At 41.0% G+C, this 25943-nt stretch overlaps 1 protein-coding gene across 1 annotated transcript in view; it reads right to left on the minus strand.

Moving 5' to 3' along the window:
* Positions 1 to 2317: 2317 nt before the first annotated feature.
* LOC143751397 (kin of IRRE-like protein 3) overlaps positions 2318 to 25943 on the minus strand; it is an 85040-nt gene continuing 61414 nt past the window's right edge. The window contains exons 10-16 of the mRNA XM_077243977.1: positions 14939 to 15039; positions 11209 to 11407; positions 10569 to 10676; positions 9343 to 9426; positions 9082 to 9191; positions 7728 to 7811; positions 2318 to 4047 (exon numbers count right to left, since the gene is read on the minus strand). Coding sequence (XP_077100092.1) covers positions 3583 to 4047; positions 7728 to 7811; positions 9082 to 9191; positions 9343 to 9426; positions 10569 to 10676; positions 11209 to 11407; positions 14939 to 15039 — 1151 coding nt within the window. The 3' untranslated portion in view covers positions 2318 to 3582. The remainder of the gene's footprint in view (positions 4048 to 7727; positions 7812 to 9081; positions 9192 to 9342; positions 9427 to 10568; positions 10677 to 11208; positions 11408 to 14938; positions 15040 to 25943) is intronic.

Raw genomic sequence — 25943 nt, forward strand, 5'->3', positions numbered from 1 at the left:
CAGGTTTCGCACAGCGCAGGATGAGGAATGACGACGTTTATATAGGGCTTCATATGTCATATTTCTGAGGCTCCCAGCATGCTGTGATCATCAGTTTCGGAGCGTTTGGAGGGATATAAATGTGCATACTTGTATCTTAATTTACATAAAGATCTCGGTGCCTGCTGTAAAATTGAGTGCGCGAGAACACTCGTTTGAGTAGCTCTGACGCGCGCGCGCGCTCCTGTGTCACAACATCACGTGTGTGTGCAGCGCCGATAAAGTTCAAGGCACGCGCTCAAAACTTGTGTGCAGTCTGGATGGGGCTAAATTGAAGCATTAAGCTGCCATCACTTCTGGCCGTGTGCAGAATCAATAGATGCATCCTGAAAGTGGCTGCAGAAGTAATTTACTCAGCGCTGGTCACAACAGATAGGCAAATTCAGCTCCAGCACTCAGGGCTCACACACACAGAGCAAGCGACTGGAGAATGTGCTGATGAAGGCTTTTCCAAATAGCTGCACTTACCAAGTGTGTGACTAGACTTTCGATTAAAATGACAAAGCCGGAAGCAACAAGGGCTGTAATTTAATCCAGTGCAAACACGAGGCTCTGTACCTCGAGTAAGATCATCCTTTGAAGTCCATTTAGTTTCAAGATGGATCCGTCGTGGTCAGGCCAACCTTTAAAAGCCAAGATGATGGATTAAAGCCACAGTAGAACTCATTTGTATAAAGATGTTTGGAGGGTTTGTGAAATATCCCTAATGCTAATGCGGCGGGGAGATTATATCTGGTGGGTTTGCATGTCCTCTGTTGCTTTATTCAAGGATGGTCTATTCATCTTAGATTTGAATAGAAGAGGATCTTATGACTGCATTTAAAGAGAGCATTTTCTATGCTCATGTATGTTATTTTGTTAGTGCATTAGCCATTCGGTAGGTATCATGAACAAACATGAACAACAGCATAATGTATTAAGAGTATATTCAATTCTGTTCCTGGAGTTCAATTCCAACCCTAATTAAACACATCAGAACCAGCTTATCTTCAGGATTACTTGATTAGACAGTTTGATTAGGGTTAGAACTAAACCCGTAATTATTCATTAAAAGGATCAACTCATTAGAGTCATTCGTTCAGGAATCAGACTACTCTGAACCGGCTCATGAAAGTCACTGACTTCATTTCAAATCACACACTTCCCTACTATACGAAAAACAGTACGTGCAAAAGAAGTTTGTCCAGATTCACAGTACTTATATAGGGTAAGTATAGGCAAAACGTACCCAGATGACCAACGCTTTCCAGTGAGATTCTGAAGTGTGCAAATGGTCACTTTACAATCCCATGAGGCCGAGGGAGAGGATTTGTGAAGGACAGTGAAGCGACACAGCCGACGCTGGTGGGTCACATGATAATGACAATCGGACTACAGATTCACTAAAAAACCCGACTCATAAGAGTCAATAATCAGACTACACTGATCATGAGGTCTATAGAAAGAACCGACTCATAAGACTCATTTGTTTTTGAATCAGACTACACTGTGCGTGTGCGTATAGCTTGCGAGAATAACTTTACTCCAATTATACCTGCTAAAATTCTAAAGCACAGTATTTTTAATAACATTCACAACTATGTGATATGATTTCTCCTGCTGGCACAGATTCAGCGGTGAACAAAGATCCTGCAAAGGTTGCAAGTTGTTCATCAGTAATTCATATTCATACATAATACATTGAAAATGTATTGGTATATTTAGAAATGCACATGACCAAGATTATTAAATGCTGTAAAACTGTTGTTCATCTTTGTTACTTCTTGATACACAATGAATAAACTAATGTTAACAAATTCACTCTCTTTTGCATACTCATAACTATTACTACTAGACTGTACCTTCTTTTCATATGAAATTCAGTGAATACAAGCCATCACATAATTTTGTCTTAACCAGTTGCAAAGAGTAACTTGAAACTTGCTCACTTGTGATTTTATTTCTGTGCCATTGTGATAAACCAGCTGTAGATTATTACTATATTAAACATCACATATGTTTTGACTATCTGTGATAGTAGTGTTGCATCATGCAGTGTTTCTGCTGTTTGAGTGAATAGCCGGTTCTCACTCAGTGTTAAGAGTTTTCTTTCCAAAGAGCAAGGAAATCTGAGATGTCTCCTTTAAATGAAGCATAAGTGAAAACTTTCATAACCTATTCATCACACATGCATATTTCAGTTGGTACATTTGAAATGACTCGGCTGGCATAATCGAATATGACAGGAAGCCATGAAAGAAAATTACATGGACCCAAAAAAGACGCCACCTCATTTTCAATGACCACAGAACATCGTTCCCACACACTGTTTTATTCAACACTTATTTTGTAATCATGATTATTTGATCAGTGTAATTGCTCTGATGCACAGCTCGAGTTAGAAGTCTCACTCAGAACGTTCTGCGGGCTCATCCGACGGCGCGAGGCACTTCCTGCATCAATTAAGCAATGTAAACGTTTACGCCAGATATTCAGGGGCATCTCACTTAAAACAGCGAGCTTAAACATATGGCAGCCTTAAAATAAACAGAACATTGTAAAGACATGAGGGAAAAATGACGAGTTCAATCATACTCCCACCAGATTTGGGGGTTTATGAGCAATGATGCATAGAAAAACAACAGCAACAACAACAACAACATTGCTGGAGGTATAAAAAAAGCTTTTAACAACAGAGCGTTTGAATTCACAGGACGTGTACATATGCAAACGCACTTATTAACCATGAAGTGTTGAAATGATCAGCTCACATTGAATACGTCTAGAAAATAAAGAGAGGCAAAATTGGGATTTACATTCTGGTCTCTGGCATGTAAACACGATGCTGTCCACGTTAGCAGAAGCTCCTGAAGAACTCTCCACACATGCAGTTTGGCCACACATTCGCAATGCATTGAAAAAAACCCACATAGCATGAAATCTTAAAGACGAGAGACCACGGAGAGAGATGTATTTAAAAAACAGTTTAGTGCACACGAGTGATATCTATCTTACAGTCTTAAGAAAAGCACAGAATGATCATTTTCAGCGACGACTTTAGGAGGATAATTCATCCTGGTTTAGATTTCTTTATCAGCAGAGAAACACTGCGGTTGGCATTGAACAGACGCCGTTGTGCTTTGGGCCACAGCAGCAGAACTACAAAATGGCCCAAGTTTGGCTTCTTATTTAAAAAATGAATACAAGCCTGGAGTTTTCCCGCATCCGACTGCCAGGTCCCGAATCCCAGGCTGCGCAGAACAGATTAGATCGGCTCACCGTGATAGTCAATGGCGATTGTGTGGATGGACTCCTGATTGTCATGTTAAAAAACGACATCCAAGGTTTTTTTCCCCAGCGTATTCCTTTTTCAACTTTGCAAGCCTTCCACAAACAACATGAGATCTAAAAAACACGTTACTTTTCAAAATATACAGAAAAATGAGCTTGAGATGTCTGTATTGTCTTTCCAAGCTAGCGACACTTGAATTTGTCCACGAATGATGAATGAAGCACAGGGGACTCACCTTTAGTGTTCGTTCAAAAACACATGCGATGCTCACGTTAAACGTGCGTCTGCATTCGTTTCTGCAGCGGTCGGGTCAGGTCCGAGTTTTGGGACGACGACTGTGAGTAGTGGGATGAAGATGACACCGAGGCTTTGCTAGCTTTGTCGAACTGCACGTATCCGTCCTGCTTGCTGTAGCTGCTGACGCTGCTGTCGCACTGCGTGTCCTGGAACGAGCTGGAGTCGCTCAGAGATCCCCGCTGGAACTCGCGCTCGCACAGTTCGATGGAGCTGCTGCCCGTGCCCAGCACGAAGCGCTGGCTGTAGTCGTACAGGCGGTTGGGACCGGCACCCAGCGTGTTGTAAAGGTTGGTGTAAGACATGCCGGTGGGGACGCGGTGCTTCCCGAGGGTCGCCGTGCCAGGGTTTCGGACCTCTGTGTTCTGGTTGGCTGTCAGAGGATTGGTCGGGGTCGACTGTTCTTTGAAGGTGTTCACACTGTAGTATCCGTTGGTTGGATCCTATTAGATATAAATAAATACATTTAATCAATCATTTAACTCTTTCCCAGCCATTGACGGAAATTTACGTAATTTATGAGACAACGCTTCCCCGCCAGTGACAGAATTTTCAGGCTTTCTGTGTTTTCACTGTTATACGCTAGGGGGCGCTATGACCCATCTTCTGAATCTCCGGCTCGAAACACAGGCAAAAAAGAAGCAGAAACAAGCGATAGCATATATAAGCAAATGACACGATCATCAACATTAAACAGCATTTAAATCAAAACTTCCTAACGTCACTGAATGACATGTTGACCCAGGACGAGCTGTGGGACTGTGAAGCTTTGGCGGTGTTGATGGACTCGATCTACTCCATCTATTGTTTCGATCATCATTCTGAATCCGATCTGAATGTAGTGAATCATGAAAATAAATAATCGGAAAAAGAATGGCAATGACTTAAATTACATATGCATGTCGCAGGGCTATGGTAGCGTATATAATGTAAGTTAAACTGTGGCTGATGTGCAAATAAAATAGGGTCTTTTCTGTTGAAATAACACACTAAAAAATGTAACAAATTCTCAACTCAAAGTCATCAATAAATCATTAAAGGCATCAAATGAATGTGTTTCTTTTTGTTTGTGGACATTTGGATGTTTGCATGAAGCTTGCCATCTAAATAATCTGTTTATCCAAAAAACTGTTAGCACAATTATTCACTTTAGCAGACAATTATTTATATTACAGGACTTTTATAGTGCACACCTTTCAGCCTGAATTAAAAGCTAAATGAGAGAAAAAGAAAAAGGAAACTGTAATTTTCCTTTCATGTATTTGTAGGCTGTAAAAAGCCAAGGTCAAGTTCAGCTCACACTAATTATAGGCAGCGTGACATGGAAATTAGGGAACAGACTGATAACTGTCCCACACTAAGAAGATTACATGGTTTAGTGGTGTGAAACAGTCATCTCCAGCATAAACAGTCAAATCCTGTTATCAGCTAATTAAATGGGCCTTGACAATTCATGTCGGCATTAAATATGCAAAATAATCTCCATAAAAATTCACTCACATTTTATTTTTGGCCAATTTCTATATAGATAACATATATCTGCTCTCTCCTTTTAATCCTAGCGGCCTTGTGTGAGGACTGAGAATAACGTGGGGACTGAGGACTGGTGAAATAACTCAAGGATTCCTGGGAAAAAAAATGGTGTGGTGTTCACTTTTACCGCTGTCAGAGTCAAGGTCACGCCTCTCGGACTGGGGCCTACGCCTCTCGGACTGGGGGCCACGCCTCTCGGACTGGGGGCTACACCTCTCGGACTGGGGGCCACGCCTCTCGGACTGGGGGCTACGCCTCTCGGAGTGGGGGCCACGCCTCTCGGACTTGGGGCCACGCCTCTCGGACTGGGGGCCACGCCTCTCGGACTGGGGGCCACGCCTCTCGGACTGAGGGCCACGCCTCTCGGACTTGGGGCAACGCCTCTCGGACTGGGGGCCACGCCTCTCGGACTGGGGGCTACGCCTCTCGGACTGGGGGCTACGCTTCTTGGACTGGGGGCCACGCCTCTCAGACTGGGGGCCACGCTTCTCGGACTGGGGGCCACGCCTCTCGGACTGGGGGCCACGCCTCTCGGACTGGGGGCCACTCCTCTCGGACTGGGGGCCACACCTCTCGGACTGGGGGCCACGCCTCTCGGACTGGGGGCCACGCCTCTCGGACTGGGGGCTACGCCTCTCGGACTGGGGGCAAAGCCTCTCGGACTGGGGGCCACATTTCTCGGACTGGGGGCCACGCCTCTCGGACTGGGGGCCACGCCTCTCGGACTGGGGGCCACACCTCTCGGACTGGGGGCCACGCTTCTCGGACTGGGGGCCACGCCTCTCGGACTGGGGGCCACATTTCTCGGACTGGGGGCCACGCCTCTCGGACTGGGGGCCACACCTCTCGGACTGGGGGCCACGCTTCTCGGACTGGGGGCCACGCCTCTCGGACTGGGGGCCACATTTCTCGGACTGGGGGCCACGCCTCTCGGACTGGGGGCCACGCCTCTCGGACTGAGGGCCACACCTCTCGGACTGGGGGCCACGCTTCTCGGACTGGGGGCCACGCCTCTCGGACTGGGGGCCACGCCTCTCGGACTGGGGGCCACGCCTCTCGGACTGAGGGCCAAGCCTCTCGGACTGAGGGCCATGGCGGACTGGGTGCCAATGGCTTATCTGAAGATTGGCGGATGATGACGATTTTGCCATAGAGGGATTGTTAAGGCAAGTGTGGTTGTTGGTAGAAAATTATTTTTTATTTTTGCTTGATTTTCTTGAGTGCCCCTACAAAACTCAACCGATCCAAGTCTACTTTCTACTTTTACTTTTAGGAAAAATCTATATTTAAATAGAGGAAAAATATATTTAAATGCTTTTACGTTCACTCGCAAAAAGTTTTGCATTCTCCCAAGAAACTTTGTTCACTTCACAAAAGTTTTGCGTTCCCCTGAGAAACTTTGTATTTTTTTTTGCAAAGGTTTTGTGCTCCTCCAAAGATAAAGTATCTCGGGGGAATGCAAGACTTTTGCAAAAGAAAGTAAAAGCATTTAAGTAATTTTTCCTCCCATCTCATACATGTTTCCATGTTCACTACGCTACCGCAAAGATTGCCAAAGGAACGCAAAACATTTTGCAGGACAATGCAAAGGCATCAAAATTAATATTTTCCTATCATCTCATATTTTTCCATCCCCTCGCCCTTTCAGGGACTCCATAGGCTCGGTTCTCGAATCTGTAGAATTTTTACACTTGTTTTATTGTATGGCAGCTGAAAAAAGTCTGATCGCTTATAAATGCAACACAATTTACCATTCATATTCTTCTAACAAGTACATGATTGAGTTGAGTACTGATGGTAAGGAACAGACTGTTTATGCTGATAAAAACTCAAAAATCCTAAAATCCCTGTGGTCATTTTTTATGCTGTGGGTTAGATTTACTAACCCTGTTGCAAGACAATTAATTTAAAATACTTATAATAATATATCATTTCAAAATGATTTTTTTCACAAGTCATACATATCTAAAGGAAAGTATATAATGTTTTATCTTTGATAAATGTTTTTCTCTCTGCAAATAGAAAGTCGCAAGTCAAAGTTTATCACTCTTGTTAGTTACGCTTGCCCGAGCACAAATGACTAATGATGGATGCTGTGCCTTTAAATGTGCAATTTCCAAAGATCTTAACAACTCCTTGAAATATTGAGCTTTTGAAATGATCTGAAAGGCTGAAAAGTTCCAGGCAAAAGTTCCAGACTGAAGTCTAGCCAAGCGGCTTTCATTAAACGAATTAGCATGCACATTCAACCAAACGTCCCGGTATACTCTCAATTACCAGAGAACATAATGAAAGCTTGCGCACCGGAGATCTGACATGCAGTCAGTCAGTACAACAACACGTCCATTTAGGAACATTTCTTTAATGGACTCAGTGAAGAAAAAGAGCATGGCCAGGAATTCTGGAACAAGTCAGAGAGCATGAGTTCCCCCAACTCTGCTTTATTAGATTCTGTGAGATTACGCGGCTGTTGTATTAAATCTGTTTTTTATGAGTGTGATGGAGAAATGACTCTCTGGGGTTCTTTAATGGTGACAGATGTGAGTCCTGCAGAGTTCTTCCCCCGTCTCTCCATCCCTCTGTTCATCACCTTAATGTGTTGTAGCTCCCTCTCCTCCTGCAGGACCTCCAACTGTTTTAACACCGATTCTTGCTGGAACTCGGATCTCTCCATCTAAAAGAAAGAGAGAGAGAAAGTGAGATGATGCAGTAGATGTGTGCTGAAGCACCAGTGACTGGTATTGATTTCAGTCTGTTAGCATGTACAGGAGAATTTCAGAAACAGAAATTCCCTCAAAGCTCTGGTCTGATCTAAACCCGGTCAAAGTTCAAGGATGCTGCAGTGCTGCGGGCTGAGGCTACGTTCACACTGCAGGCTGAAACGACCCAATTCCGATTTTTTTGCCCCTATGCGACCTGTATGTGATCTTTTCATGACAGTCTGAACGACACAGATCCGATCTTTTCAAATGCGACCCAAGGCCACTTGGGTATGTGGTCCAAATCCGATATGTATCCGATCTTTTGAAATGCGACTTCAACCTGAACGGCCAGGTCACATGTATCCGACCCGCACGTCATTGATATGCGACAAACGTCCTAATTCTGTTTTGAAGTAGGCGGGAATGAGAAGATAAACAACAACTATGGCGGACGATGCTGACACCAGTCAATGGAAGGGAAGCGAGGTTTCTGATTTAATTAATATTTGGGGGGACAGCTCTATTCAGGCCATGTTTAGCTACTCTCACAAACAACAAGTGACGTCGTTGACCGTTGAGTACTCTTCTGCGCATGCGGGTCACTTATGGGTCATTTTCCATTCACACAGGAGATCACAAAAGGGCGCATTTAATTGGAAATGTGAACGGATTTTTTCAAAAAATCGGAATTGAGCATTTAGCCCCTGCAGTGTGAACGAGTCCTGAGTTCTGCAGGGGTAGATGGGAAAGAAGACGACAACAACAAAAAAAGAAAAGGAAAAAAGTTTACTCTGACAGAGACTTGATAAGAAACTGGGAATTGTGACAGCGACGTGGTTGTGTGCAGCGACTCTACAAGGTTGAGAAAATTATAGCTGTATGCAAATTAGCAGGAATTATTTATGCAAAGCATTCAGTGACTACCAATGGTAGTGAAGACGTGATCATTCCACACACCTAATAAAATACGATGTGTGGCAAAACAGTGAAACTAGCAATATTAGAACATTACAAGAACAATAAAACGAGACTAAAGACTGCAAGTTACACTATCATATCTTGCATCTTTAGGATAACGTTTGACTTTTCAGACTCAAAACAGTGTGTACGCAGACGTTTCTAGCTCGGCTTTGAAGCTCTGTAGGAGCCATTTACACCTGCATTGGGAGCTGATAACATCAGAGTAACAGAAGAATGCTAAGCAGAGAGAAGTGGAGAGGGGGATTAGGAGAGCAAACTCACCATCATTTGCTTCATGTTGCTGTGTTCTTCCGGTTCTCTGGCTGCATTATGGTCCTTATGGACAATCTCCACTCGAATGTCATTTTTAGCGGATACGACCCCTTTGAGATCTGGCAGAAATCATTCTGATTAGTCATAGTGACGCAAACAACACCAATTATCCTACAGCTTCTGCTATGTGCAGCACTCGCTCGTGAACAACATGCATGTATATTTCCCAGAGCATGGCCGCTAGTATGAAAGGGTGAGAGAAGGGCTTACTTTCGCCTTTGAGCGTGCCGGAGAGCTCTCGCTGCCGAGAGGAGAGTGACACGGGCAGTGATGACATCACCAGGTGCATATCCTCTGTGGAGCACAGTCACAACATGCAAAGAAAGAATTATCACTTGTTAAAAAATGAGGTCTTTACAGTCCTCGCCAGATAAAGTCAGGCCGCTGCTGGTAGGGAGCTGGAGCTCACCGCTAATGGAGGCAATTTGCGAACAGAAAGATAAGACAATAAAGACCTCAGATAGACTAAGACGTGAGTAAGGTGCGGGTGTGCTCTTATCATTGTGTGGAACAGTGATGAGGAAAATCACTACAAGCTACTGGAACCTTAAAGGAGTTCAATACTGTCAAGCCTCCTTTCTGAACAGATGTAGCAGCATTACAGAGTAAAGTAGCTGACTACACCAAACTAATCATGCAATTTCAAATGAATACTATTACTTCATATATATATATATATATGTTTAGGGTCCAATTCTCACTATTAACTAGTTGCTTATTAGTATGCATATTACTTGGATATTGGTTGTTTATTAGTACTTATAAAGTAGGTTACTTATTAATTCCTTATTCTGCATGACTATACTCTACATCCCTTAATCCTACCCAACATCTAAACGCAACAACTACCTTACTATTAATAAGCAGTAATGAGGCAAAAATCGTAGTTAAAGGGTAACTAAACCCTAAAACAACTTTTTTTATTTAATGATCTGTAAGACCGGGGCTTTATTAATGCTGTTCATTGATTTGAGTAAATTTTTTGACATTTGGATATAAAGTGTTTTAATTCTACAATATCTGGTGTAAAAGCGTGTGATTGCTGCCCTCTTCAGGCTGAACGGTGGCTACTGCAGTTGGGTTTTCCTATTGGATGTTGTGGTACGGCGTGACGTAAGCAGACTCCAGCTCAACGCCCTCTTCCCGGGAGAGTTTGTACAATAATACTCAGCTTTGTACAATATAACATGAAAAGAGCAATTTAGTGTTTTGTCACGCTACACTGCTAATTGTTGGAAAACAACACTAATTTTGACAACATCTTAGCTGCCGTCATGCTACAGGAAAATGTAGTTACTCCTATTAATTAGTGCATGTGTGGATGAAGTTGTGCAATGTCTAAAAACGTTGAGTCTAAAAACGCTGTGTGTCTCGGTGGACGTGCAGGGCGAGTCGCCTGTGTTTTCTGTCTCTGTAGAAACAACGAGCTCACTTACTCCTCTGCACTCGAGCGCAGCAGAAAGCCCCCAGGGTCCCGATGAGGACGATGAGAGCCAGGAAAGCTCCCACTGCAACCCCAATGATGACTGCCAAGCGCAAAGACCCTGAGGAGAACACAGAACCGCTGGGATCATCAGACAACCAGTGACAGAACGTAGAACCCATGCAACGTGCGCAGTCCGGATCAGGAGCCTGTTTGTCACTTGAGGAGACATAATGAAGTCGTGTTCCAAGAGTCTTCGATTAAATCCCACGGGGATGAGCTGACCTCTTTGAATAACTCAGCTCTGCACCTTGGGAGTCGGCTTTACTGGAGGAAAATGGGCCAGTATTTGAATAAAAAAATACCATCTAATTTAATTTAAATATTTCAAAGAAATCATAAAGGCAAGTAAAAAGGATTAAGGGCTGTTTAAATTGGATCAGAAATGGAAGTTCTGAATATGTCGGAATTCCATTAAGGAAATCCACAGATTTAAGTAGGTGACATTTACCTGAATAAACAGACTATGATCCAGTCTTTGCCCTAATGCTCTGAAAAATCAAATCAGGGTACTTAATCACTGCGAGACACGAGTAAAACAGACTCACACACACTTGAGGCACACGCACACACACACGTAACGTGATTATTACCTTGCTCTCTGAGGCGAATGATCTCCGTATCCGAGCCGAAACTGTTCCAGGCGGTGCAGTTGTAGATGGTCTGGAAGTCAGCGGGGACGATGTTGCTCATGGTGAGGGTGGAGATGACTCCTTCCTCTGTGCTCACGGTCTCCACCGTATACCGGCCCGACGTTCCCGATTCCAGCACGGTTTCTTTCCACGACCATGCCTGCATACAATAAAGAATTCTGTAAATAATGCTGATAAATAAATAAATATTGTTTATATCATTTTATGGTGTTGTGTGTGTGTGCGTGTGTGTGTGTGCGTGTGTGTGTGTGTGTGTGTGTGTGTGTGTGCGTGTGTGTGTGTGCGCGTGTGTGTGTGTGTGTGGAGGGGGGGGGGGATTCTTACAACTTTCAGGAACACAAGTAAAGCATTTCAGTGCAGTTTTGCCATTACGAAATACTCTGTTTTCTAAAGTCGAGTCCACAAGCACAGCAGGTCATCTGGATTAATGCACTTTTTAGTTCAAATAGGCCTAGACTGAAAAAATGCTTTTGCGGTTCAGTCCATTCTGCTTCTTCCCAGCATGCATCGAGTCATGAATAATTAATACGGTTGCATTGTCTGACGGTTTGCCAAAGTGATTTACACTCGTTGTTCTGTGATGTCAGGAGGAGTTTGTTTCTCGATTTAAAGTGATTGATTGTTTCATGCAAGTGTTAAAGGTCTGTGTGTAGTGGTATTTCACAAAGGTTTTTTTTTGTTGCCTCGTGAGAGGTCATGTGATGTCAATACATTTGGACAACAAGTACTTTAGTCTCCTTCACATTCATCTAGAAAACATGAGTTTAAGCACATAATAAAACTAACCATTTAATGTTGCATAAAACTCTCTGATTCTTTGAGCTGCTATAAATAATTATATAATTTAATATTACAGCAGAAGTCATGGCAACTTGATATTTTAAATCCAGTCAAGAGTCCAGACATTTACTCTAAGAAAAGGAATTCAACTTTAAAAAACATGTTCCTTCATTCTTTAAGTTCTATAAACAACCTTTTTTCTTTTTCTTTCTTCCGTGCACGGCTACACCCAGCAGAACCAGTGTATGAGACGGACTCAAACCACTGAGATAAACCCAGACACGCAAGTGATGAATCCTGTTTAATAGATCTTCAATGCTTTAAAAGACCTGAAATCTAAAGTCTAAAAGCATCAACCTGTTTCATATTTTACACTTTATCATCTAAATAAACGGTAATTTCGAGTAGTATTCGAAATCTTTGGAGTTGGTAAGATTTTTGAAAGGTTTTTGAAAGAAGTCTTTGATGCTGATCAAAAATACTGTTGTTTTAGTTGAATATATTTTAAAATGTAATTTATTTCAGTGATGGCAATGCTGAATTTTCAGCATCATTACTCCAGTCTTCAAAGTCACATGATCCTTCAGAAATCACTATAATATGATGATTTGGTAGCATTTCTTTTTATTGAAATCAGCTGTGCTGATTAATATTTTTGTAGAAACCTTTTTTCTCTCTACAGTCACGTTTATCACTTTAATGTCCCTTGATGAACAAAAGTATTAATTTATTTTAAAAAAATCTTCCTGACCCCAAACTTCTAAAAGGTAATGGATATAAGCATTATTATTATTAACATTTTAATATCATATTTTAATTATATTGAAAAAATTATGAGTATCATTCAATATTGATTTGAATAATGACAACATTAAATAATGTTTGAATATTACTGACATGATTCAGAAATATTTGACCACTAAATACATAAAATGATTGATAGATGGAAAGGATAGATGGAAAATATTATTATAATAAAATATTTACTATCACATTTTATAATAATTATAATAATGGGTAACACTTTATTTTACAGTGTCTTTGTTACATATGTTACATTTACTTACCATAGTAATAACAGTAAATTATGCATAAGTACATGCAACTTACTCTCAACCAAATCCTAATCCTAATATATTAAGTACATGTAATTAATTAATGTTACTCAGTACTTAAATAAACAGGCCCTTCTCAAAAAATTAGCATATTGTGATAAAGTTCATTATTTTCCATAATGTAATGATAAAAATTAAACTTTCATATATTTTAGATTCATTGCACACCAACTGAAATATTTCAGGTCTTTTATTGTTTTAATACTGATGATTTTGGCATACAGCTCAGGAAAACCCAAAATTCTCAAAAAATTAGCATATTTCATCCGACCAATAAAAGAAGTGTTTTTAATACAAAAAAGGTCAACCTTCAAATAATTTATGTTCAGTTATGCACTAAATACTTGGTCGGGAATCCTTTTGCAGAAATGACTGCTTCAATGCGGCGTGGCATGGAGGCAATCAGCCTGTGGCACTGCTGAGGTGTTATGGAGGCCCAGGATGCTTCGATAGCGGCCTTAAGCTCATCCAGAGTGTTGGGTCTTGCGTCTCTCAACTTTCTCTTCACAATATCCCACAGATTCTCTATGGGGTTCAGGTCAGGAGAGTTGGCAGGCCAATTGAGCACAGTAATACCATGGTCAGTAAACCATTTACCAGTGGTTTTGGCACTGTGAGCAGGCGCCAGGCCGTGCTGAAAAATGAAAATCTTCATCTCCATAAAGCTTTTCAGCAGATGGAAGCATGAAGTGCTCCAAAATCTCCTGATAGCTAGCTGCATTGACCCTGTTCTTGATAAAACACAGTGGACCAACACCAGCAGCTGACATGGCACCCCAGACCATCACTGACTGTGGGTACTTGACACTGGACTTCAGGCATTTTGGCATTTCCTTCTCCCCAGTCTTCCTCCAGACTCTGGCACCTTGATTTCCGAATGACATGCAAAATTTGCTTTCATCCGAAAAAAGTACTTTGGACCACTGAGCAACAGTCCAGTGCTGCTTCTCTGTAGCCCAGGTCAGGCGCTTCTGCCGCTGTTTCTGGTTCAAAAGTGGCTTGACCTGGGGAATGCGGCACCTGTAGCCCATTTCCTGCACACACCTGTGCACGGTGGCTCTGGATGTTTCTACTCCAGACTCAGTCCACTGCTTCCGCAGGTCCCCAAGGTCTGGAATCGGTCCTTCTCCACAATCTTCCTCAGGGTCCGGTCACCTCTTCTCGTTGTGCAGCGTTTTTTGCCACACTTTTTCCTTCCCACAGACTTCCCACTGAGGTGCCTTGATACAGCACTCTGGGAACAGCCTATTTGTTCAGACATTTCTTTCTGTGTCTTACCCTCTTGCTTGAGGGTGTCAATGATGGCCTTCTGGACAGCAGTCAGGTCGGCAGTCTTACCCATGGTTGCGGTTTTGAGTAATGAAACAGGCTGGGAGTTTTTAAAAGCCTCAGGAATCTTTTGCAGGTGTTTAGAGTTAATTCGTTGATTCAGATGATTAGGTTAATAGCTCGTTTAGAGACCCTTTTCATGATATCCTAATATTAAAACAATAAAAGACCTGAAATATTTCAGTTGGTGTGCAATGAATCTAAAATATATGAAAGTTTAATTTTTATCATTACATTATGGAAAATAATGAACTTTATCACAATATGCAAATTTTTTGAGAAGGAACTGTATAATTACACTGTAACAATGACACGTTAAAATAAAGTGTAACCTAATAATGTTATAATACAACAAGTAAGTGGACAATGAAGTATTGATTTAAAAAGATTGAGAAATATTTTTTGGCCAAATACTGTACATAGATGGATGGCTAGATGGGACTCACGATGCGGTCGGGAGGAGGAGTGCTGCGGATGAAGCACTGGATCTGGCCCTTCTCCCCGTACAGCGCCTGCTGCGTCTGTGTGCTGGAGATGGTGGGCGGTCCTGAAACAAACAACAGACTGTCAAGATGAACCGCCTGCACTCCACATCAGCACACATCCCTGAGAACAGAGACAACAGGACATACGCCGCTGCTTTTATTATCTCCAATCTGTTTTTGATCATCTATCTTAAGTGGAGGAGTAAGAGGAAACTTTTGCGTGCAGTATTTCACTGCTTCTTATTCACTGACCGATCGCAAACAAGTTTATAACCAGCCTCTAATGCCCACTGAGTATTTAAATGAAGTCATTGTTATTCTTTTCAGAACAAACATGCTTCCATTTAATTTAAATTAGACTCATTATAGATTGTGCTTTATTCACAAAACTCAGTGCTATTTGACTGGCACAGTTGCCAATGCACTATTACGGTAAGTTTCCTTTAAAAGAGATTTTCCATTGATCACTGCATTCATTAAACCATGATCAATTGATGGAAAAAAGGCACACGTATATAAACAGGTACACATCCAGAAACGATCCGATCAGGTGTCTGAATTGTAATCAGTGCAGATTTTGTGGCCACATTCACAACATTACCTAATTTGCATATTTTTTTAGCCACTTAAACAAAGAGAGTAAGACAAACACAGCGGCTGCAAATTCATCCTTAGTGAATTGTTAAACACTTGACACTTTACCCTCGTACAGCTTAAAATATAGCAATGTAATGGAAAGAAACAGATAATTTATTTCGTATTGTGACATACATACCGTTTAGGGGTGGGCGATATGATACGAATCATTTTATTTCACGATAACGATATATACTGAACAAAATTATAAACGCAACACTTTCGTTTTTGCCCCAATTTTTCATGAGCTGAACTCAAAGATCTAAGACTTTTTCTACGTACACAAAAATCCTATTTCTCTCAAATATTGTTCACAAATCTGTGTAAATCTGTGTTAGTGAGCACTTCTCCTTTGCCGAGATGATCCATCCACCTCACAGGTGTGGCATATCAAGATGCTGATTAGACAGCATGATTATTGCACAGGTGTGCCTTATGCTGGCCAAAATAAAAGGCCACTCTAAAATGTGCTCACTAAAGAAATCAAATTACAAGAAATGGGACAAAATAGACAATAGAACAATAGAACAAAGACACAAATGAAATATATCTACCTGAAAATTGTAAGCACAAGAAATAAGCCTACAATAGAACAAAGCAGGTTTATTAGTCTGCTGTCACTTTAAGAGCAAACGCACTGATCTAATATACTGATACACATGCACTTTCTTTCTCAACCATTTACGTTCTTATGACATAAACGACTTTGTTTATGAGGATACTCACAAAGACGGGCATTTTGACATATAAGTGTGTATTTGGCTGTTCAAGCCCAGTGTGGCTCTAAAAATAACTCTAGGCGGTAAGTTCAGCACTCACGGACTGTATGAGCAGAGGCTTTATGTGTGCGTGTATCAGGTGTGTGTGCTCAAAAACAGTCTCTCAGACTGTCTCTCAGTCTCTCAGACACCCACCTGTCTGCCTAGCTGCCTGCTGTGTTTTGTTTGCTTCGAGGCTGTAAGCTCCGTCTAAGCCTCGTATTAGCTTTGTATTTCTTTCTGTTTTGAACCATCATTTACTACCATTTCTAGTTGTTTATACTACTAAATACAGCTTAGACAACATCCCAGATTAACCTGACATCGCTAGCTTCCGTTATTGTTAGAACAACACGCTAGTAACTCGCTAGCCTGTTAACGCGCCACCCGTGCGCTCAGTTATTTATTTATTTATTTTTTCTCTCGCGCGCCCGCGCGTCTGAGTTCATAAAAAGCCCAGGTGAGTAAGAATCAGTCAACAAACACGGTGAGTAATGTCTTGTCCTGTTATTGTCACCTGCACTTCATGTTACATGTTTAGCATAGCCTTCCCCGTCGGCAATATAGGGTTTATATGTGATAAATGCAAGGAGACAGTCAGGCTGACGGAGAAGATTTCAGAATTAGAAACACGCATCCAAACTTTAATTGAGGATAGTAAGTGTGCTAGAGCTTTAGATTCTACTTTGGATGCGCCTAGCATAGTGAACTCTTTACATGTTTCGGTTCCGGCTGAATTATTGCCTGTGCAGCCAGGCAGATGGGTGACTGTGAGGGATCGCTCTAGTCACGGATCAAAAAACCACTCTTCCGTTCCGATTACCACAACAAATCGATTTGCCCCACTCAGTGAAACACCCACTGAGAATTATGTTGATTGTGCCCTGGTAATTGGCGATTCTATTACACGGAACGTGAAAATAGGGACACCAGCCAACATAGTCACTTGTTTGCCGGGAGCCAGAGCGCCTGACATCAAAACAAATTTAAAAGTGCTGGCTAATGCTAATCGTAAATTCTCTAAGATTGTTATTCACGTCGGCACTAATGATGTTCGACTCCGCCAGTCGGAGATCACCAAAGTTAATATTAAAGAGGTGTTTGAACTCGCAAGTACGATGCTAGGCACTGTAATTTGCTCTGGCCCCCTTCCTGTTCGAAGGAGTGATGAGATAGTTAGCAGATTGTCATCACTCAATGGCTGGCTGTCTAAGTGGTGTCCGCAAAATAATATAGAATTCATAGACAATTGGAAAAGTTTTTGGGGCAAACCTGACATGTTGAAAAGAGATGGTATTCATCCCTCCTGGGATGGTGCTGCTCTTCTCTCTAGTAATTTGGCTCATAGTCTTAGAGACAAAACATGACAATCTGGGGCTCAGGTCAGGAAGCAGACAAACTGGCTAAACCGACCGTCTGCTAGCGGCCTCGCGTCACCAAGGTCAGATAAATCCCATCACATAGAGGCTCTTTCACCTAGATATCATCATATAGAGACTGTGTCTGTTCCCCGAATTTGGAAATCCAAAAAACGTCCAAACCGATCTAAGGTTAAAAATGTAATTGATATTCAACAAATAAAAAATAGATATAATACAGATGAGCAAACGATAAATCTTGGGTTGCTGAATATTCGATCCCTTACTTCAAAAGCACTCATAGTTAATGATATGATTTCAGATTATAACCTAGATCTGCTGTGTATGACAGAAACCTGGCTAAAACCAGACGATTACATTACTTTAAATGAGTCCACCCCGCATGATTACTGTTATAAACATGAACCTCGCCTGAAAGGCAAAGGGGGAGGTGTCGCTGTAATTTATAGTAATATTTTCAAAACCACTAAAAAATCTAGTTTAAAATATATATCTTTTGAAGTGTTGGTGCTTAATGTAAAAATATATAATGTAAACGATAAATCAAGTTTGAGAATTCTGCTGGCAACTGTATACAGGCCACCAGGGCACCATAAAGATTTTATCAAAGAATTTGCTGACTTTCTATCAGAATTAGTATTGACTGCAGATAAAGTCCTAATTGTTGGTGATTTTAATATACATGTAGATAATGGAAAAGATGCAATGGGATTGGCATTTAAAGACATTCTTAACTCTATTGGAGTTAGACAACACGTGTCAGGACCTACTCATTGTCGTAATCATACTCTAGATTTAATATTATCACATGGAATCAATGTTGATGCTGTTGAAATTCTGCAGCAGAGCGACGACATCTCAGATCATTATCTAGTCTCATGTAAATTACATTTAGCCAAGGCTGCAAAGCCAACTCCGTGTTACAAGTATGTTAGACCTATCACTTCTGCCACTAAAGATTGCTTTATCAATAATCTTCCTAATCAGTTTCATCGTCTCAGCATCCCAGATAGCTTAGAAGAACTTGATATTGCAACAGAAACTTTTAACTCTCTCCTTTCCAGCACTTTAGATACAGTTGCTCCGTTGCGCTTAAAGAAGATTAAAGAAAATAGTCCAACACCGTGGTACAACGAGCACACTCAGGCCCTTAAGAGAGCAGCCAGAAAAATGGAGCGCAACTGGAAGAAAACAAAACTAGAGGTATTTCGGATTTCATGGAAGGAGAGCTCGATTGCTTACAGAGAGGCTTTAAAAGCTGCTAGATCTGCTTATTTTTCAACCCTATTAGAAGAAAATAAACATAATCCAAGGTATTTATTTGAAAAAGTGGCTACACTAACGAAAAAGAAAGCTTCAAGCCCAGAAGTTTCCAAGAAACACAGCAGTAATGACTTTATGAACTTCTTCACTTATAAGATTGATAATATTAGGGACAAAATTATAACTATGCAACCGTCTACTACAGCATCGCTCAGGGAGTGCATTATAGTCTCCCCGAGGTAAAATTTGATTCATTTGTTGCCATAGGAGAGGAAGAATTTTGCAAACTCGTTAATTCATCTAAATCGACAACATGTATGTTAGACCCTATACCGACTACCTAGAAAAGGCAGTATCCTCACAACTGTGTTCCTTTCTTAAAAGAAATGGTATCTGCGAGGATTTCCAGTCAGGATTTAGACCGCACTATAGCACTGAGACAGCTCTCATTAAAGTCACAAATGATTTGCTCTTATCATCCGATCGTGGTTTTATCTCTCTATTAGTGTTACTTGATCTTAGTGCTGCATTTGACACCATTGACCACAACATTCTCTTAAATAGACTAGAAAACTATGTTGGCATTAGTGGAATTGCACTAGCATGGTTTAAATCATATTTATCTGACCGCTATCAGTTTGTAGCAGTAAATGAAGAGATGTCTTATCGATCACAAGTTCAGTATGGCGTACCACAAGGCTCAGTACTAGGACCGTTGCTGTTCACTCTCTACATGCTACCTTTAGGAGATATCATTAGGAAACATGGAATTAGCTTTCAATGTTTTGCTGATGATACTCAGCTCTATATTTCTTCCAAACCTAACGAAACTCACCAATTCACAAAATTATCGGAATGCATAGTTGATATTAAAAATTGGATGACTAGTAATTTCCTACTACTAAATTCTGAAAAAACAGAGATTCTAATTATTGGACAAAAAACTTCCACACGTAATAACCTAGAATACCGTCTAACACTTGATGGCTGCTCTGTTAAGTCTTCGCTGTCAGTTAGGAACCTGGGTGTGCTCTTTGATACCAATCTTTCATTTGAAAGTCATGTGTCTAGTGTCTGTAAAACCGCATTTTTCCATCTTAAAAATATATCTAAATTACGTCATATGCTCTCATTGACATATGCGGAACAACTAGTTCATGCGTTCATGACATCAAGGCTAGATTATTGTAATGCTCTACTGGGTGGTTGCCCTGCACGCTTAATAAACAAACTACAACTAGTCCAAAACGCAGCCGCTAGAGTTCTTACCAGAACCAGGAAGTACGACCATATTAGCCTGGTTCTGTCAACACTGCATTGGCTCCCTATTAAACATCCTATAAATTTTAAAATATTGCTGATTACTTACAAAGCACTAAATGGTTTAGCTCCCCAGTACTTGAGCGAGCTCTTAACGCATTATAGTCCTTCACGTCTATTGCGATCTCAAAACTCCGGCCAGTTGATGATACCTAGAATATCTAAATCGACTGCTGGCGGTAGATCCTTTTCCTATTTAGCACCAAAACTTTGGAACAATCTTCCTAACATTGTCCGGGAAGCAGACACAGTCTGTCAGTTCAAAGCTAGACTAAAAACACATCTCTTTGACCTAGCATTCACATAACACTCTATAGCCTTCTATAATTCAATATTAGGCTGCTTAGATTAGTTCAGCCGGAACTGGGAACACTTCCCTCAAATCCTGATGTACTCGTTACATCATAAGAAGAATGGCATCTACGCTAATTTTAGTGTCTTTGTTTATCCCGAGGTTTTCCCGCAGCCTGCCGGATCCAGGCCGTTTCCAGATCTGACGAAGGACTTTTCACCTGGACCCGATGACAATGCAGTGCTGAAGTGCCAACTAGCCTCTCCCTATGGAGGATCCCTATACCACTCTACAGATAAAGCGTTGTGGAATTTTTCGGTTCGCGTACCTACCCAAAGTGATAAGATAAAATAAAAATTCTGCATCAAAATTTATAGACAAGTAGTTTGTTTAGGCATGGTTTGTAAGGAATTATAAACCTGCGCACATATATTCAAACGCACATAACTATAGAATCAATTCTTAATGCGCATGTGAACGCCATCAGCGTCTATCACAGGTTCACGTTTAAAGTCTGTTTAGAGAGAACGGTGTCATCTTAGCGGCCCTTAATTTAATAACAAACTATCATTTAGACGGAAGTGAATCAATCAAAACTAACTTTAGCTGGAAAAAACATTTTTCAAGAGCCACTATAAAACCAAACCAATCTCTGTTACCTTAAATTATATCTTTATCTCTGTAAAGCTGCTTTGAAACAATCTACATTGTTAAAAGCGCTATATAAATGAGGATGACTTGACTTGACTTGACTGCATATACTGAAATGAGTTCTCTTTCGCTGCTAATTGCACTTAAATGGTTTAAAATCACTTGTTTTTAAACAGCAAGGCTTAAAAACGCATTCAAACTATAAGTTTTGAGACGGTACAGAACGGCAACTTCACATGAGCGTAAGTGCTTTAGAGACAATAGTCAAAAATCTCTACCGGTTAACACATTTCAGCAGGTTAATCGTGTCTACCGGTATATCGCCCACCCCTAAAACAGATTATCAAAAAAAGAAATGTAGGGTGGTGACTGATTAAGTGGACTTGATTAGGTTACTAGAGTAAAGCCTGACATTTCACATTTTAATACAAATTAAATTTAAAATAAAGTACAAAATGAAACATGCATGGATGAATCATTCACAAAAGGATCAATAAGTTGCACTTAGAAAAGAAACAAATTTCAATATTATGCCAAATATAACGGTAAAATTTACTGAAAAGATCCAACTCAAAGAATTATTTGATTGTACATGTACATCACTACTTTCTCACATATTTACAAAAGAGAGCTAAGCAGTATGTTAAGATTTGTATTTGCTGAATACCAACTTAAATTTCATCCTGTTCCTCACTCAAAGCTACCATATTACTTGAACACGGATTGCATGGAACACTTTTATGGTGTTTTTTTGGAGCTTGACAGTTCCAGTGCTCATTATACTGAAAAGTGGCATGATATTCTCCAACCGTTTACGTTTTGTGCTCCACAGAAGAAAGAAAAGTCATACAGGGTTGGAATGGCATGATGGTGAGTAAATAATGACAGAATAATGACTCTTCCCATTGCATCTTATTCAACAAAACTGGAAATAATGCTCAGAGTAAACTTTAATTTCATAAATAATTAAAAGTGAAAGAGATAAATTCATAATAAATACAATCATAACATTTCCATTTCTCCATCCATAGCAGATTGAGGTTCATTATGTGTCTCTATACGAAAACAAATTTTCATTTTAATTGGAATTGGGTTCTCTGTGCGCGAGTAGTATCCCATCAATTACAGATCCCAGCAGTGCGCCGGAGTCTTCTGCACACACCGGAGCAGACGAGACAATGCTCTCTCTCTCTCCCAGATCCTCTTAATCACACGTGCGCTCACGGCTGCGGCCGGCGGAGGGCGGGACGCTTTACCGTGAGTCTCTGCTCAGATCGTGTCCTCTGGGGGAGCCAGACAAATCTGACAGCGGATCATGGCCATAAATGAGGGCTGTAATTAAACAGCTTTATCTCTCAGGCTCAGATGGGAAACAAGCCGGGAGAGGAAGGCCTGATCATCTACAACTGACCCGCATCTAATTATCAAAACAATAAATGATTATTTAAAATATATACATTTATAATCAAGGATACACATTCATTTATAAAAATAAATAAACCAAAATCCACCATTTAAAAGAGTGTATATCAGTTGTTCTCATCCAGGGGGCCTCAGTTAACTTCAAAGGGAGCCACAGAATGAAAATGATTATTAAATATATAATATAATTTCCATTACAAACATTTATTACATATTAAACTAAATTAAAATGCTAAAAATAAAAACATATTTAAATCAAGATCATGCTTTTTATTTTCCCTCAATAATTAATGGTTTTATTGAAGAACAGTGCTGTTTGTATTTCTTCTTGTAGAAATGCACAGAACATAACTTCTTGAATCATGAATCGTGGTAAATTTATTTAATATATTAAAGTAATGTATGTTGTAACACTTTATAATAAGATTCAGTTCATTAACATTAGTTAAAACTACATTAGTTAACATGAACTAACAATGAAAAATAATTCTAAAGCATGTGCTCTTGGCATGCGTCTGTCAAGAATGACAATGCTTGGGTAGTTCACATTAGTCCATATTGGTTAACTTCATCCCTCTTTCCCTCAACTTACGAAGGTTGTTGGCCTGGTCTAGTTGTCTTCCTTTGTGAAGTTGAGCCCTCCACTGATCCCGATTCCTTGATGCTAAGGTCCATGATTCAGGTTGAATGCCAGTGTCCACAAGATCTTGTTTGAGTACATCTTTAAAGCGAAGCTTTGGTCTACCAGTGTGACGAGTTCCCTCTTCCAGAACGCCATGGAGGATAGAGTGAGGGATGCGGGAAGGTGGCATTCTGTTTACATGTTCTGCCCATCTAAGACGAATAAATTTGAGCCTAGATGATAGAGGTTTTGAATTAGTTATCTTAAAAAGTTCCTCGTTTGTCATCTTTTCTTCCCAGATTTTTCCTATGATGAACCGTAGGTTTCTGGTGTGAAAAGCACTGAGTCTACTTTCTTGTGGGCGATAGGTTGGCCAGCTTTCTGCTCCGTAGAGGAGAATGCTCAGGACACAGGCTTCATAGACTCTGACTTTAGTTCGGACAGACAGGTACTTATTCCGCCAAACTCGTTTAGTGAGTCTCCCGAAGGTAGAAGCTGCTTTACCAATTCTGGTACCCAATTCAAGATCAAGTGTTGCATTTCGAGTTATTGTAGAACCCAAATAGGTGAACTTCTCAACTTCTTTAAGTGGGGTCTCATTGATTGTAAATGTATGAGAGTCATGGGCATGTGACATTGTAACAGTCTCTTTCAGGCTAATGGTGAGTCCAAATTTGTCACATGATTCGGCAAATCGATCTATCAGGATTTGAAGCTGATCTGGAGATGACAGGCATAAAGCAGCATCATCGGCGTAGAGTAGTTCACGCACAACAAATTGCTGGGTCTTTGTTTCAGCTTTAAAACGAGACAGATGGAAAAAATTACCATCGTTATGTGACAATAGAGAGACACCAGTGTTGTTGTCCAAGTCTTCGTATGCTCTTTTGACTACATATGAGAGGTAAATACCAAACAGTGTAGGCGCTAATACACAGCCCTGTTTTACACCTCGTTTGATGGGAAACGTACCAGACAGCTCACCGTCAAACTTCACCCTACCCAGCATACCGCATTGAAATGACTGAATCAGTAAGAGTAGAGTAGGTGGATAGCCAGCTTTCTCAAGGACCAGGAAAAGAGATTTTCTGTCCACGTAGTCAAAAGCTTTTGTTAGGTCAACAAAAGCCATGTAAAGCGGTTTTCGCTGCTCTCGTGACTTCTCTTGTAGTTGACGGACAGCAAAGATCATGTCAGTGGTTGATCGCTGTGGTCGGAACCCACACTGCGATTCTGGATATGCCTCTTCAGCAATTTCCTTCAAACGTTTCAGTAGGATACGAGCAAGAACTTTGCCAGTGACAGACAGCAATGAAATACCTCGATAATTGTTACAGTCACCACGATCGCCTTTGTTCTTATAGAGAGTGGTGATCGTTGCATCTTTGAAATCTTGTGGTACTTGTTTAGCATGCCAGCATTTCAGAATGAGTTGATCAAGATGACTGGCTAATGGGATTAGACCTTCTTGTAGCAGCTCACTTGGTACTTAATCTGCACCTGGTGCCTTTCCTTTATTCATACTTTCAATGGTGGATAACACCTCAGCAATGTCAGGTTCATCATCAAGGTGATTATGGATTTGAAATTGAAGGTGGTTTAAGAGAGTCTGACGGCAAGCGTTTCCCTCTGTTCCATATAGCTTGTTGTAGTGCTCTATCCATCTTTTAAGCTTCTCCATCTGATCATCTATAGTAGATCTGTCTTTTTTCTTTAACACACTACAGGTTTGAGATGTGGGTCCTCTTGCAGTCTTGATGGCTGCAAATATTTCCTTGAGATTTCCAGAGTCTCTTGCTGTTTCTATTCTAGAGAAGAGGGAATTCCAGAATACCTGGACACACTTCCGGACAGTTGCCTGGGCAGTTGATCTGGCTGCGCGATAGTTTTCCTGAGCTTGACGAGTGGGTCTTGACTTCAAACGAGCTAGTGCTTCCCTCTTTTCCTCTAACACAGGTTGGATTGTGTCAATGGATGATTTGTACCAGTCTGGATCTTGACGTTTTCTTCTTCCGAAAGTCTTAACCGCCGCGTCATGTACAGTATTTCTCAGCGAGTCCCAGTATGAGTCAGGGTCAGATTCTTTATCTATGGACTTCAGGCCTTCCTCGAGTTTCTTACGGTACTCCTCTTTGAGAACAGGTATGCATGTTTTTGTTTCATCAATTTTCTTGGAATGTTTAAACTGGCGATAGTAGGGCCTTGGCTGCAGCTGCATTGTGGACACAACTAGACTGTGGTCTGTGTCACAGTCTGCACTATGGTAAGTGCGTGTGTTGAGCACCTCCTTTCTCTGCTTCTGTCTTACTATGATAAAGTCCAGCTGATGTCATGAATTTGATCTTGGGTGACACCATGTCATTTTACGATGTCTCTTCGCTGGAAAGATGGTATTTGTGATACACAGATTAATTCTACAGCAGAGCTCTAATAAACGTTGACCATTTTCGTTCATTTGACCGACACCAAACTTCCCGATACAGTCAGGCCAGGCTTGATGGTCTTCTCCAACTCGAGCATTTAAGTCTCCTAAGAGCACAACACGTTCAGAGTCGGACGAGGGGTCCAAAGCACTCTCAAGGTCGTAATAGAAGTAATCCTTGACAGTAGGGTCAGCAGCCAG

The sequence above is a fragment of the Siphateles boraxobius genome, unplaced genomic scaffold (assembly GCF_051911475.1).
Source record: "Siphateles boraxobius isolate OS27281-9 unplaced genomic scaffold, OSU_SipBor_1 255, whole genome shotgun sequence".
Taxonomy (NCBI): Eukaryota; Metazoa; Chordata; class Actinopteri; order Cypriniformes; family Leuciscidae; genus Siphateles; species Siphateles boraxobius.